The sequence below is a fragment of the Strix uralensis genome, chromosome 22 (assembly GCF_047716275.1).
Source record: "Strix uralensis isolate ZFMK-TIS-50842 chromosome 22, bStrUra1, whole genome shotgun sequence".
Lineage (NCBI taxonomy): Eukaryota > Metazoa > Chordata > Aves > Strigiformes > Strigidae > Strix > Strix uralensis.
This window is the reverse complement of record NC_133993.1, coordinates 4031840-4047625: the sequence shown is the minus strand read 5'-3', so window position 1 is coordinate 4047625 and position 15786 is coordinate 4031840. Positions and strand designations below refer to the sequence as shown.

Below are 15786 nucleotides of genomic sequence, written 5' to 3'. Positions count from 1 at the left end.
GGCAAAGGGTTGCTACAGCTGCTACCACTAAGATCAAGCTCAAATAAGTTCAAGCTAAAAGTAGTCTAGAAAAAGCCTGGCAAGTCCTCAGCTCTTGTCTTGCTAACCTAGAACAGGTCTGTGCTCTTCCAAGAGCAATGGCAGCACCTTATTTAGTGTATTACAATACACAGCTCTCTGGGAAGCAACATCCTTTCATGCCCCTCCTGGTGACTTATAGATGGCCCCTGGAAGGAAGGATCATAGGCCCAACTGAAATAAAGGCTATGTCACACCTTTTGTCTTGCAGAATATTCAATATTTATTGGAAAATGAATCAGAGACTTTGCCAACATGGAGTGAGACCCATGAATTCAGGGCCCTGGGGCAGGAGAGAGTACACTGCATGACTGGTTTGGTAAGGAAAAGCTCCTGCAGTTCCACCTCCAACGTGCTGATAGTTTTCAAAGCAATCCTGCCCCACATGAGTTCTCCTGGACGTGATGGGCTGGGTCTGGTGTAGATGAGAGTTTTACTTCCAAAACGATTGGTTTACATGGCAATGCAGGTATGGGAGTTCCTAACACAGCCTGGACTTTTGGGGTAAAGTGAAGAGGTCAGCAAGTGGGATGCAAGAGGAGTCCTTCATTGGGAGCCACTGCTATTGCGCCTGCTGTTGACACCTCTAAAGACTCATTTTTCTAGTGTGCACAGCGCTCTCTTGTCAAGATGGAAACCATAGAATCATAGGATGGTTTAAGTTGGAAAAGCCCCCTAAGATCATCAAGGCCAACTGTTAACCTAACACTACCAAGTCCACCACTAAACTGTGTCCCTAAGCGCCATCTTTGTGGGGGCCCGTAGCCCATTTTGCCAAAGCTGAATTTGGGAAGGGCAACCGCTGGGGAATGTGATATTTCCTTCCCACTCCCACCTCCACCCAAACCAAACACACTGGAGGCTCTGAACTAGAGCTTTTGTCTTGAGGAGTTCAGCATGATACAGGTTCAGCCCCACCAGTATAAGACAGAAGCAGTGAGAATTCATCTGTAATGTAGGACCCCAGCTGGTAACAACACTGGTATCCCAGCACAGTAGGTGAATTTAGGCTGTACTTTCTGGCACGTGCAGGTGCTGCCTGTCTGTAGCACAAGGCACGTGTTGAGCTCAGAGCCTGAAGACACTTGGCTTCACGCTGCTCCCAAGGAGGGTGTTGGCAGCCTCCAGGCACTTGTCCAGCTGGGACACTGCAGTCAGGGAGAGACAGAGGCACTGAGCGAGTCAGGCAGGAGGGGGAGTCCGCAGATGGGAAGGAGAAAGGGGACACAGGACTCCTTCACCTGCCCCCAGGAAACTGTGGTCCTGCGAAGGGGTGAGGCAGGTCCCACTGGAGACAGAAGGGAGGAGGCTGTGCTGTGGGGATCAGCAGGGAAAGGACCCTCAAGACTCACCAGCTCGGCTGCACAGCCAAGTCACAGCCTTGGCCTCCAGCAGCTCACAGAGGTCCTGGTAACACTTGTTGTTTCTGTGCAGCCAGGTCACAGCCAGCATTGTGGCCCAGATGCTTGGCTCCGTGGCCTGTAGGAGAACAATGAGTCAGGCCAGCACGCAGTGCTGAGCATCCTCCCTGCCCCTTCACTGCTTCCCACCCCTTCCTTTGCGGCTTCTGGTTTCTGATTCCTTCATTCGCTCTCTGGCTGCCCCTGGGATGCCAGTGTTGCCACCAGTCAAGGGCTTCCCACTGTCCCAGGATGACACGCTACCACCATAAGCAGTTTTCCTCTTACCTCACCAGGCATCTTTCCCTTGATTTCAGCCTCATCAATTTCCAGAACAGAGGCCAGTCCTGAGCTGAGGGCCCAGGAACCATCTACGTTCTGCAGAGCCACCAGCTCCTGGCACTCAGCAAAGGTTTTGGTGAACCAACGCCCAAAAATTGGAGAGCACCAAAAAACGTCCCTGTAATCCACATTCTTGAGAGAAGAAACAGGTGGTGGTGGTGGTTTACATGCTGTGGGAGATGTGAACAGGAGGGTTGGGAGAATGACAGGAAGCTGACCCCTCTACTCCTCTGTGCAATGCCCCAGAACATTATCTCTGCTCTTCTTTAGGCAGTTACCTGCAGTCTAAGCTCCTTCCTGCCTGTCCCCAAAGCACTCCCATCCACAGCCCTTCTGGACACCACTAACTCACCCCCACCATTGACCGTTGCCTCTTCTCCCGGCATTCCTGCTCAGCCATGTCCCAAGACCTCTCTTGATAGCCCTCCAACGCATCTCATCCAAATGTGTATTTATGATCTAGCACCATCCCTGTCCCCTCCCTGGGTGTCCCTGAGCTGGGTCTCATACTTGCTGAAGGACTTTCACGTTTAATGGTAACTAAGGGAAAGGTTAAAGGCAAAAGTCATTGGTTTCCATGCCATGGTCAAGACATGGCAGCATAACCCTCCTATAAGAGATTAGATTATCCCATATTAGATTATCCCATACCTTTTGAGGAAGCCCCCTGCTGGGTCAGGGCAGCAATGCCATGAGTGAGTCGCCGGAGGGCAAGCCGTGACTGATGCACTGCTGTCAGCCAGCCAGGTGGGACCCAGATGGTCACAGGATAGCAGGAAGAGGCGTTACAGGGGCCACGAAGCTTAATGATCTGGCAGGTGACGAGTGACTGGCGGGGTGGCAACAGTGCCAGGGGCCCTTTGAGGGCAAACAGGGAAGAGAACTGAATTAAGCACATGGGGAAGAAGCACCTGGTGGTGATGGGGCCTACCCCGTGAGACTGGGGGTGCCCTGTGGCTGGGGTTCTAGTTCCAGTGGAATGAGAACATCCCATGGAGCTGCCTCACCAGCTCTTTCCTGCAAGTGTCTTTCCTTACCTCGGTACCAGGTGACCCTGTCTGATGTGCGAACCCCCACATAGCTGGTAAAGGGGCAGATGATCCCCGAAGTGAGGCTGATCTCAACTGCACGATGCCTGGGTTCATCGCTTGACCCACTCGCAGCCTCTGGCAACAACCTCTCCAGCAAGCATCTCGCAGCCAGACGGTGCCCAGCCAGCCTGGGGACAGAGGCGGGTGAGGCCCGGCCACCTGGCTCATCTCCATGCTGGGGAAAGGTGGACAGGGAGAGCCTGGACCCTGGGTCTCTCCCTTCAGGGATGAGGGTGGGCAGAGGGAAAACCTGCATGCCTGGGTCCTCGTCTCTCTGGAGGGAAGTGATGCCCAGGTTCCTGGGTCCTACCCCTGTGGGGTCAAAGCAGGGAAGGAGGGCATGCTTGGACACCTGGGTTCTCTGCCAGTTTAGGATTGTGTGTGGAAGATGGGAATGCACAAGCTATCTGGGCCCCCTCTCAGCTGGAGTCCATGTCAGCAATGAGGGGGATGCATGCATCTTCCCTTAGGGCAGGGTCTCACCGGCCGTCTCCCTGTGGGCACAGTGGGAATTCAATCGTGTGAGTGACATCCTGGCCGTCCAAGCTGTACTGCAAGGTCATGACCCCCTTGGCCAGCGTTGCATCCTGGGAACACATAGGAAGCTACTGGAAGATACTGGGGACATAAGATGGTTACTGGGGAATATTGGGAAGTTACTGAAAGATTGCTGGTGGTTACTGGGAGGCTACTGGGAGGTAGCTGGGGATGTCTGTGGTCCCAGCCCTCACCTGTGCCTGTCCATGGATCTGGGCATAGAGGAGGCTGTGCTGACCCTGAAAGATGGACTGAGGGGTGCCACCCAGCACCTCAACCTCCAGGCCACGGGGCAGGGTCCAGCTCAGAGACACTTCCGCAGCTGCTGGCTTGAGAGCCTGCTTCAGGAACTTCAGCACCTGGGGACAGACAACAGGACACCCTAGTTCACAGATCCACCAGCCCACGGCCTCCGGTGCTGGAGTTCCCTGGGGGACACTGAGGTGTGTGGGGTAGCCTGCACCAGCTGGGTTCCCTGGGCACAGTCAGTCTGTGGGTTATAGCGGGGCAGAAGCCCGGGCACCTCAGTCCTCAGTGGGGTGGGTGGTGGGGTAGAGTCAGGGGAAGCTTGAGTGCCTGGGTTCCTCGGGCAGCTGTGTGAGGGCAGTTCAGGTGCTGGGGGGCTTCAAAGTCCGTGTGTCTGTGGACTAGAGGGGGACCTGCCAGGGCTCCTAGGTTCCTACCACAGATGCCACAGTGTTGTCAGAGGAGACGTAGGTAGCTTCACCCCCTGTTTCCCTGGCCAGGGCTGTAGCCAGGGCAGCACTTTCCTCAGAAAAGCAGAAGGAGAAACACCTATGGGGAGGCAGAGAAAAGTGTGAGAAATGAGAGCCGTAAGTGAGTGCAAGGATGCTGGGCTAGAGCTGGAGAACACAGGCTGGAGTTAAAGCTGGGGGAACAAAGCTGGGGTGCAGAACAAGGGGGCAGGAAGAAGAGCAGGGAGTAGAGTGAGGGACTGGGGTTGGATCTGGGGTTAGACAGGGAGCTGGCAGAGGAGAGCTGGGACTTGCGGCAGAGCTAGGGTCAGTCTAGTGGGGCTGGGGTAGAGTTTGGGGGCACATCAGGGTGTACAAACCCTGTGCCTGAGTTTTCCTGCTCTGTGAAGGGTGCCTTGGTTGTGGGAGTAGTAAGCGAAGAGTCTCACATGGGGGCTTGGCACAGGAGAGCTGTGCAGGGCGGGAAGGGTCTTTGGGACACTGGAGGGGCCCAAGGATTGGGGCGGGCACTGGTGAACACGGGCCCTCATCAGGGATAGAAATGACTGGACAACCAAAGTGTGACTGGAGGACTGGGGGCAGAGAGTCCCCGTTACCGGTGGCTGTTGCGGTGACGGCAGACCTCAGCAACGATGGCTTCTTTGTCAAGGGGTAGCCTGGCCATGAAGATGAAGAGCTGAGAGACAGGGGACATGAGTGGTGGGGTCCTGCACAGGAACCCCAAAATGTGGAGAGCAGGCCCCTGAAATGGAGAGAGGGGCCCAGGAGAGAGATACCCTGTAGCGAGACGACCCCAGGGAGAGAGATCCACTCAGGGACAGAAACCCCCCCAGATATAGACCCACTTCTCCATTCCCCCACACCCCATGGTATCCTTCTTGTTCCCTTGTGACCACCACATACCTTGGGTGGCTTCTTCCATCCCTATTCCCACTCCCTCTTCCCCTGGGACACCTATCCCACCCCTCCATGCCCCTGCACCCAGACCTGGCGTGTATGCCCGCGGGGGCGGGGGGTATTGTAGACTGAGCGGAGGGTTTCCAGCAGATCGGTGTCACCCAGGCTGGAGCCGGTCGGGGGGATGCGCCGCATGGCCTCGGTCAGGTTGTCCTGAGTATATTCAACACTTTGCCTGTGGGGGGCACGGCATGTTTGGAGAGCACATTGCTCTGTGCCAGCCCTAGTGCTCCCTGAGATCCTGCCCCACAGCGCTTCCCACAGCTATGCCCTAGGGTCCTCTGCAAGTCCCTGCCCCACAGTAGTTCTTGAAGAGACATGGCTTCATAGTTTCTACAAGATTCAGCTCAACATCACCCCAAGAGGTGCTATCCCACAGTGCCACAAAGATCCCATCCCCAGAATCCATCCCTGCCCTACAGTAGTCAGTCATGCCCTCTGGCACCCAACATTGCCCTGTACCAGCCAGCTGATTTCAGAGCATGCACACCTGCCCTCCAGCATCTAACCCTGCCCCATAGCACCCATTCCAGCCCCACAGCACCCAGCCATGCCCCACAGTATCCAGCCCTACCAACCAGCACCTATTCCAGCCCCATAGCACCCAGCCTGCTCATGTTTGCTCACGGGTAGATGCCCACAGATGTTGTTCCATAGCAGTAGATGTTGAAGTAGCAGCCCAGGGGCAGGCTTTTGAGAAGGAAGAGCAGGGAGTCCTGTGGAAAGACACAGCAGGCAGGACTTGGGAGGCACTGGTGTGGGGTACAGATGCCTTTGCCCATAGTCTGGTCCTCCTAAAGCCTCTGGACTCCCCTGTATGACCTGAGCCAGTGTCCTGAAGTTCCCTGGGCTCCCCAGATACTTCAGGACCATTTCAGGCCCCACCAGTCCCCCCTCACATCTCTGTCCCTCTGTAAATGCCTGCCCTGGCCTGCTCCCCCTCAACCTGCTCCTCCACCCCATCCTGGTCCCTGTTCTGCAGGGGTACCTGAGCATGCTCAAGAAAAGTGGTGTCCAGGAGGAAGATGAACTCTCCAGACTGGCGCTGCCCAGGCACTGTCTCAGGGATGCTGGGTGCCAGCGTCACCAACACCATGGGGTCACCAAGCAGAGAACCTGGAGGAGGTATGGGATCGGATGAAGGCCAGACAGGCACCCCCCTCCTCATGCTGGTTCTGATTCTCATCGTGCTTTCAGCTTCCACCATCCCAGAGCCCGTGATGCCCCACACTGGTACCTCAATACCCTACTGTACTGTTCACCAACTGCACAGCCCAGTGCCCCACGTATTCCAACCCAGTGCCTCCAACAGAGCTACCCAGTGAGCCCTAACTCAGAACTCCCTGCACGCATCCTGCTGTATCTGACATCCCACCACAGTGTCCCTAACACCCCACCCTGGAACCCCAGGACCCAGACTATCCCATCTGAATGCCTCCCATTCCTATCCCAGTGTCCAATGACATCTCGCCCCCCAGAACCCCCAGTGTGTCCCCGTGCCCCAATGCCTCCTGCAACCCAGAGGTGCCCTCATGTTCCCTCTGCAGCTGCACTCACCTGGAGGGGCTGTGGGGTCTCCCTTCTCTACCACAGCACTGACTGCCGTGGGTTCTCCAAAATACACCAGCAGCTCCAAATCCTGATGATCTGGGGGGCTGCCAGACAGTGAGACCTGGAGAAGAGGTGCCTGACCAGACATGGGAGGAGGGGACCCGACCCAGCACCGGGCCAGGCGCAGAGGCACTGATCTCAGTGCATCCCCTTTTTCTCAGTGATGACAGCCCTCCCCAGCTCCCCCCGGGGTCCTGGCACCCAGGAGGGCATACCTGTGCTGTGCTGCGGTCCTGGGCAGTGTAGAGCAAAGGGGTGAGGGAGAAGTTGGCCTGGACATTGGCCACTCCACGGGGGGACTGCAGGCTAGCGGTGAGCAGCAGGCTGTAGGGCAGCTTGCTAGTGAGACAATTCCAGGCTGCAGGGAGAAACATGGCACTGGGGTAGGGAGAAACATGGCACTGGGGTGGGCAAAGGCTCTCCCTGCAGGGGTGGGGGGTGGGAGGGGCAGGATTTGGCATCCATATATAGGCCATATGGAGAGATTTGGGGCTTGTCAATAAGGTGTATGGAGGTGTCCATGAGTCTGTTTACGGGGAATGGGTGTGGGAGGTGTGGATCCCCTCATGGAGCACAAGGAGGAATATGTGGATCTGTCCAGGGGCTGCATGGGGGCAAAATGTGGGTCCCCCTGTGGGCGCGAAGGGAAGTTGCATTGTGTCTGTTCGTAAAGTACACGGGGAGTCTGTGGCCCTTGTGTGGGGTGTGTGACTGGGAGGGCAGGTTCCTTGTGGGGTCACTCACCATATTGTTTTGTGTGGGGATGCAGTGTGGGTGCCAGCACAAAATGGGCTGCTCCATCTGGCTTCCGTGGCAGCTCTTGGACATAGCGCAAGGTCACGACCACCTCCCTGCCAGCGGACAGGGTGCCCAGGCAGCAGGCAAACACCTCACCTGGACAACTAGACTGATTCTGAAGGTATTCCAGATTCTCCCAGCCCCCTGTAGCCTCGTGCAGCTGCTGGGCCTGGGTGGGAAGGGGAAGGACAGACAGTTGATCACCAGGCAGGCCATGGGCTGCTCATGCCATGCCCTGTGGTGGTTCGCCCATTTGTCCCTGGACTCTGGTACCTCATCCCGCAGCATGGCCTGGACCTTGGCATCCTCACTGCAGGCCTGGAAGGAGTAGATGGCCATGTGGGAGCCCAGGGGGAAGACAAAAATGACTTCTGTGGAGATCTGATTCTTGTTCTGGTAGATGAGTTCGGCAGTCACGTCAGCCACATAATCCTGGATAGCAACATCCACCACAGCACTACGCAGAGGCACCAAGTACAGGGGTACGTGGAACCACTTCCCCAGCAAAAAGGATCCTGTTGAGAGAGATGCAACCTGTCCATCAGCACACATGAACGACACAAGGAGGTGACTGGGGCTGCTTCAAGTATGTGGCTGTTCCCACCCTGGAAACCAAGACTAGGTGACCAACGTTACTGAGGGTCTAGTGTGAGCCTGACGTGGAACAGTATCTGCCTCCCACCCCTCCAATTTCCCTTTTTCCCATTCCTCTGTTCCCCACCCATTTCCTGTAGAGCTCTTGCCCATTCCCATCCTTGTTTCACTCTGGGAAGATCCCATCCAGATTATTTCCCCTGTGGCTGCCTATCCTTCTCCTTTCTTTGTCCCTCTTTGGGAGCACTCCCCATTCCCCAGATGTCCCTCAGCTGTCTGATCCCCGGCTCACCGTCATGGGTGTAGGATTTTCCTAGAAGTCCAAAGCTCTGACGCCACATTTCTGGAGACCTGCAGACAAGAAGGGTCTCCTGTAAGAGGAGAGATCCACAGAAACCACCAGGCAGCCCCTATTCGATGACAATTCCTTGTCATTTCTCTTACATACATAGCTGGAAGCCCCAACCCACCATGTAGAGCCAGAGCAAACTCAAGGATTCAGAAACCCGTGTTCAGGAGCACTGGGATGTCACCAGGAGTATCTCTGCATTGAGGAGGTCTGCACCCCCCACCCCCACCCTGGGGGGATCTTGAAGAGAACTAAGGGATAACAAAGGGAGATGGGGGGAAGAAGGTGAGAAAGCAAGAGTGGATGGATGGATGGATGGATGGATGGATGGATGGATGGATGGATGGATGGATGGATGGATGGATGGACGGATGGGTGGATGGATGGATGGGTGGGTGGGTGGGTGGGTGGGTGGATGGACAGATGGGTGGGACTGTACTGGGATGAACAATGCATGGCTATCCACCCATGGCTGGATGGATAGATTGGCAGACGAGGTCCATTTTGGGACAGATGGACACATAAGTAAACAAAGAGACACCAGAATTTTTGTTGAAAGCGATGGGTGGACAGGTGGAGGGGTCCATTTTAGAAGAGATGAGCAGGTGCCCATCACCTCCAGTATTGTGTGAATGGAGCTGCACAAGAGAGAGCACCTGTGAGGGCAGGTTGAAAGTCCAGATGATAAGGGGGAACACGATGGAGAGAGAAATGAGGCCAGGGACAGCTATTCCATGACTGCAGAGCAAACCCCAGAGAGTGTTTTGCTGATCAGGGATATCAATTAAACTCAGACACCAGAGTGAAAAGAGCAGGTGTATTTACTAGAAATAACTAAATAATATAACAGAATAATACAGAAAACATACAGTAAGAAAAGACAAAGTAGCGCACTTAAACAAATAGGAAAATACAGGGTAATGCATCAAATCATTACTGCCTGAGAGAGAGAATAGTGATTAAGAAAGATACATCACCACTTGCATACGTTACCATCATCCAGAGCCGCAGTCGCTGGGCAGCCCCGGTTACAGCGAGGATTTGGAGAGCCTGTCCCGGCAAGTGGGAAATCCTACGCGGTGCGTCCACCCGTAGGTGAGGCTTCCAAAATCGCTGTGAGCGGGCCCAGCCTTATATACCTAAAAATCAGTAAGCCAAAATAGCTGACACCTTTGTTTTAAGCGGAAATATCTGGTTTTCATCTCAGTTAGGTTCCCCCCAGAGCCTGGCCAGGGCTTAAGAGAGAAGCTAAGGGAGATTCCCTGCTTATCTAGTTAATTTATGAGCAAGGTCACAAGGCCAGACAACTGTTTCCGTGGCCTTGTTATCTTGCTCACACATAAAGAAATATAAGGATACATTCAGGATAGACATGTTTTATGCTGTTTAAACTACATCTTCTATGCATATTTCACTAATGACTACATACGGAGTTAGCAGTTTCAGTTCAGGGCCTGTTGCTCAGGCTTCAGTATTTCCAGCTTTTACATCAAAATAGGTGGTTTGCTATAACTTAGTATAATACCTATTAGTACAATGATTATTGGTTATAAAATGTACAGGATTCATCTATAGGTCAACTCTGGCTTGGGCTTATTGTCCAAGCCTTAGCACTTCAGAGAGGCACTGGGGGAGGGTGTAGTTCAGGTGACACCTGGGCGTCTTCTGGCCACGTGCCAGGAGGTGAAGGGGCCTGCCCTCCCCCCCAAACCCATCCACATCAATCTCTCTGGTTCAGGCACATTTGCCTCAATCTCCCCAGTTCCCGCTCTGGGGTGAGAGGGTGGGGAGCACCAGGAAAGTCCCCACCCCCCCATCATGCTGACAGGGTGGGCAGACAGAGCAAATAGGGTGTAAGTCCTCGCGGGAGTAGGGGTGAAGGATGGACAGAGGGATGGATTGAACAGGGGCGGGCTCCCCCCGTGAACAGAGAGAAGGAACAGAGAGTAAGGGCAGAATAACGAGGGGAAGCACAAAGAAGCCGACACTCACCAGGATCAAGGCCAGCAGGGCGGACTGGCACTCCGATGGCCGGAGGGAGAGAGAGAAGAGGAAGGGGGAGAGAGAGGAAGGGGCAGAGCGGGGAGGCCCAGGGACAGGAGGGAGGGATGGAGAGACAGAGCAAGAGGCGTTCGGGCGGACAGGGAGGCGCCGGGCTGCGGCTGCAGAGGGGTGGCCGGGATGGCGAGAGAGGAGGAGGGGCCGGCGGACAGACGGACGGGCGGGGGGGGCAGCGCCGGGGGGGCGGGGACACATCGCTGCAAACCCCCTCCCGAGCAGCCGGGCGGCTGGTTCCGCGGGTCTGCGCGGGCAGCGGCGGTCCTGGGTGCCGGGGAGGCGGGGGGATGGAGGGGAGAGGGGCCACCCCCGGGGGAGGGGATCTGAGCGGGGTCCCTGCACCCCCCCGCCCCCTCGGCAGCGTCGGCAGGCTGGGCTGCGGGGGCCGCCCCGCATGAGCTGCCGCCCCGCGGGTCCCGCGAAGAGGGTTCGCTCCCGGGGTGCGAAAGCCAATCTCCGAGACAGCGCCGGGGCACCCGTTCATGCCGCACTGGCGCAGAGGGGTGCGAGGGGGGGATTCCACCCAGCCGGCACCACACGGGGGGTCTGCAGGGTATTTCCACGCTGCAGCCTACACGAACACACATTTCCCGTAACGCCCATTGCTCAGTTTCTGACCGCTTCATCCCTCGCTGGTCAGTACCAGCCTCCTCTCGATTTAACGTTACAGCCCGTTTTAATTGTTCTGCGCAAGCTCAAAGGCTGAGGGTCTTTCTTCGGGCAGGGGTCTTCCGAGCAGGGGGCGGGAGTTGTACTGTTGTAATGAGGATAGTTCCTCACAAGGACACTCTAATCTCTAATTAAGCTGATTTACGATATACAATTTGAATGAGCTTCCATATTTCAGGTTCTTCTTCCAGCACAGTAGCTCCTGATTAGAAGTTCCTCACTAAATCACTGCTGACAGTTTAAAGAACAGGCTGACCTAACTGATACGCCCTATACGTCCCTGTATTGGATGAGAAACATTTGCACGGACTACAATATGTCCTATATGTCCTTGTACTCGATGAGAAACATTTGTTCAGGCTACAACGGGAGTGTCTGTGCCCCCAGCCCCGCCAGCGCCCGGCTGGGGTGGGGTCCCGGGTGCCGCAGGGTGCTCCAGGCAGAGCCGAGGAAGGGGCTGCCGACCCCTCAGCGGGGCTGCTCCTGGCCAAGCAGAGTCTGCCGAACCTCCCCCGCCGCCCAGGCCTTCCGCTCTCTCCTCACGTCTGATGCGAATGGCAGCAGCTGCCAGGGGCTCCCTGCAACCAGGGCGGCGTCTTCTGTGTGCCTGAGGAGGTGGCGCTCGTCCCTCCAGGAGCCTGTCCCCTGCCAGGCCTGCAGCACTGGCTGCAGATTTGGAGGCTGGGCTCAGGTCCACACGCTGATTAGTGCCAGGCTGGCGTCTGGGTGGTGGACTGCGTGTTGGCCTCGGTCCGGCCGGGATCGGGGCGACGCGCAGAAGAAAGACAAACTCACACCAGTTTGTTGAAGGGGGGACATTGCCGAGAGCAGGTGCCGCTGCACTGTCTGCCAGCTCCCAATTTATTCCCAACAGTTTACATGGGTTTGTTTTTACTTCTCCATCCTGCTGACCTTCAGGTTTTATCTGTTTACTGCTCACACGCTCACCATGCATTCTGCAGCCGGTGTTCCTGCTCTTTCTGACGCTCCAACACGGTGTTCCGAAGGTTGCCTCGGTTTCCCACAATCATTCTTCTAACCTCAAGGTCAGTTTACATTTTGTTAACCACCAGTGCTTAACTCCCACACTGCGAAGCAGCAAAACCAACATACTGGCCAGCTGAGGAATGGGAAGGGCTGGCAGACAAGCTCAAACTCATAAACCTCCTTTTGACATGGGTGTTTCCTCTCATCTGCTGGATTGGGATGCTCTGTCTCCACCTTCCTCCCGTGTGCCAGCCACGCTCATGCCTCCCTGGCAGCCAGGCCCCGGTTGAGACAACTCACCTCACTGGTGGCCTCTGGACACTCAAGGGGCCAAATCGCGTTTGACTTCAGATGTGTTGCTCCCAGAGCACAGCCTGGCTGTCTCTCCCTGGGAGTGTGCGTAGCGCTGAACTCTCACTCCTCCAGCAAACCTGTGCAGCTTCCTGCAGTCTGCCTCTCAGGACTGCTGTGATTCTCAGACAAGGCCACTCCCAGGCTGTCCTGACAGTGTGACAGCCTCGATCAGCACGGACAGTTCTAGCTGCCTTTGTTCGAATTCTGCCACGGTGTGTCCAGTCTCATTACACCCGTGGGATCGAGTTCTTTGAGGAAGTGGGTGAACTGACATTCACATGCTGCTGGTAGATGTGGCCCATGACTACTTTTAGGAACTGGTGGAACACCTCACGTTGTCTCCAATAGTTCTGATGCTTATGAACAGACAAATGAGCCACAGGTGTAGATGTACATGCTGCATCTGAGCAGCTAGGGAACACTTCCCTGCCTCTTGGATCTTCCTTTCCTCACCCCAGGTGATGAGTCACGCTTGGTCAAAAAGTGCCACAAATACTGAACTGCTGACCCCTTAACCCAGCTTCACCTTCCCAAGCTTCTGTCCAGCTGGGATGCTGAAGGTTCTCACTGACTCTTGATGGAGACCACTTGGTGGCTGTGAATGGTTTTGGGGTGCTGGACCTCCAGTATCTTCTGAGCATCTCTGGAGGATGTCAACCCCCTCACGTCTGGGCCTCTTGAAGTGCAAAGCAATAACACTTGGTCTTAGTGCAGCATAAAGGTAGTCTGCCCAGATGCTTCACATACTTTCTGTCCAGACAAAACGGCAGAGCCTGGGGCATCCAGAATAGGAAGCAGCCGGGTGAACAACCCAACTGGTGACAGTGGTACAAGAAGTTGCCACAGGGCTGGAGGGCAGCTGTGTGCTGCTGCGGAGGGGATTACTGTAGCCACCCCTCCATGTCTCACACGCACACACATGCTCTTTTGGTGCTGCGGTATGTTCAAGTCACCTGTATAGGACTGATGTATGCAACTGCAGGAATCTTGCACCCTTTGTGACAGGGGCTGGAGGCCAGCTGGGGCACCTAAGGATGTCTCAGATGTCTCTAGGTCCCATTGCACAGACAACTGAATCACCCTGACTACGTGAAGTAAAGGGTTGAGAGTTGTCAGGGAGCCTGGATGGCAAGCAGAATAAACTACCCATCAGGAGAAAATAAAAAGGAGGGATGTCGTTATGAGTTGAGGCCTCTGGAGCTTCTGACCACAGACAGCATGCAGAGGAAAACACATTTCACTCTGCAGTGGCCTTTATTCCCAGATCTGTGTAAAGGTGAGAACAAACAGGAAGCCCAATTTTCAAGTTCTTTTCATTTTATCGTTTGAACAAACCTTTCCATAATTTGGGGCACTAGTGTGTATTTGAACCATGTGGATCTGAGAAGAGATCTCTGGACAAGTCCTACGTGTGTGGATATGGCCAATGCTCTCCAAAGTATGTCATCAGTGTGAACGCATGGTCATCCATGCCCAGAGAACTGTTCTCAGAGGGCAGGATTAACTTCTGGGTGTAGATCAAAAGACCATATGGAGTCTTGTTTAGCTTGTAAATAAGGGATGTAAATTTTTTAAGGACATGTGAAGCCCCAAACATGATTTCCTAGTAATCACAGGCCAAATAAATGTCTCAGACTATTTCTGGAGATAACAAGTGGGCTTTGAAAATTTATTCAGAATCTCTGATTCTAATCTAGCTAGTCCCAGAGCTAGATTAGACTACAGCCATGCCAAGGACTAGCCAGGCCAGGGTAGAGCACCAAAGGCTAAGGGGAGGCTTAAACACTGCAACAAAACTGAAGCCTGGCCACAGATGAGTTACCTGCGTAAGGTAGACAGCAAATATTGCAACTTAAATATTGCATCAAATACTGGGGATGGGCTTCTGTTTGAGATAAAGGTTGGGAAATGCAGTTCCCTCAACGTAGGTGCTTTTTACCACCTGGAATGCCCCAGCTGTCCAGATAAGCTTGGCAGATAGCAAAGCCTTCTGCAGCATCAGCTGAAGATTGTGTGAAATACCCTGTAGTGCCAAGTATGGTGTTAGAAAATCATATTAGATGACTAAATGCCTGCCTAAGGCAGCTGAGACATTCAAACCCCAGAGCTGTGAATGGAAAGACAAAAAGCAGGAGAAACAGGATAATGTGGTTTGTGAAACAAGAATAATTTTAATTCTATTTTGAATGTTACTCTTTTGGATATTCTATCTGAATGCAATAAAGATATTTCAATATGATTGTCCAGAACTAAGACAGTAGTCTGTGGTCAATAGAGAGAGAGAAAAAAAAATCCTCTAACAGTGTAGTTCATCTCAATTACTTCGACTCTGACGGTGGGATTAGTATGTCCAGATATGTGTGTCTGCACTGAGGTTAATTGTGTGTGCCACAAGATTTAGTTTAACAAGTAACACCAGTTCCCTGGCAGATTTCTTGTGAGTGAGGAACACTTTCTTGTTCCTCAGCCTTGTGTTCTTTTAGCTTCTGGAGGAATGCTTTAACAGAAAGAACCTGAAAAAAACAAACAACAAAAAAGATCAAAACCAATCCCCAACACTTAGAAATAAAGGAAAAAAGGAGATAAGGGAGGGAGAGAAAGAAGATAAATTCACCGTTTTAATAACTGTCAGTGCATTAAAATCAAAAATCCATCTCTTCTCGTGATTTCCTTCAGTATCTATTTCCTACGTTGGTATTTGTCATCTTAGGTGATGAAATGGTCACCCACCCAAGAATGCCTCTTTTCCTTTCTTCATCTGACTGAAGGTTTCTAAATCATAGCTCGTTTCTGTTGGCTGGTGTCGTGGTTTGAACTCGACCAGTAGCCAATCACCACGTGGCCAGTCATTTGCTTCCCCCCCCCCCCCCCCCCAGTGAAATAGGGGAGGGACAAAAAAAAAGAAATTCATAGGTTAAATAAAAAAATATAATTTAGTAATAGTGACGAAACAACTGTAACAATAGTAAGTCCAAATGGGTAAAATACAGCAGTGGCTCACTGACCGGCGACTGGTACACAGCCCGCCCCCCGCAGCGACCCGACCGCACCAGAAATCCCGCCACCGACCGGGAAACCAAAACCAAAATGGAAAACGAGAGAGCACCGTCTGCCTGTATACTGAGCATGACGTCACATGATATGGAATGCTCCAATGATCGATGTGGCCCGGCCCTCCAGCTGTGCTCCCTCCCAGCCCAAGGAAAGTTAACTCTATCCTGGCTGAAACCAGGACAGATGGAATA

The 15786-nt window shown here is 53.8% G+C and overlaps 1 protein-coding gene across 3 annotated transcripts; it reads right to left on the bottom strand.

The window, feature by feature from the left end:
- Window positions 1-276: 276 nt before the first annotated feature.
- LOC141953598 (von Willebrand factor A domain-containing protein 5A-like) lies at window positions 277-10603 on the bottom strand. 3 transcript variants are annotated; one of them, XM_074892297.1, is made up of 20 exons: window positions 10466-10530; window positions 9467-9612; window positions 8417-8475; window positions 7804-8045; window positions 7477-7699; window positions 6948-7090; window positions 6679-6793; window positions 6110-6237; window positions 5749-5837; window positions 5152-5296; window positions 4761-4840; window positions 4132-4243; window positions 3643-3807; window positions 3395-3498; window positions 3170-3223; window positions 2858-3039; window positions 2472-2678; window positions 1767-1990; window positions 1431-1557; window positions 277-1226 (listed from the first exon to the last, which is right to left on the bottom strand). In XM_074892297.1, the coding sequence occupies exons 3-20, from the start codon at window positions 8463-8465 to the stop codon at window positions 1147-1149; spliced, it is 2469 nt and encodes an 822-aa protein (XP_074748398.1). In that variant the 5' UTR covers window positions 8466-8475; window positions 9467-9612; window positions 10466-10530; the 3' UTR covers window positions 277-1146. The 3 variants fall into 3 exon arrangements, with proteins under 3 accessions (XP_074748398.1, XP_074748397.1, XP_074748399.1); XM_074892296.1 differs by lacking the exon at window positions 9467-9612 and having other exon boundaries at window positions 10466-10603; XM_074892298.1 differs by lacking the exons at window positions 3170-3223; window positions 10466-10530 and having other exon boundaries at window positions 9467-9984.
- Window positions 10604-15786: the final 5183 nt, after the last annotated feature.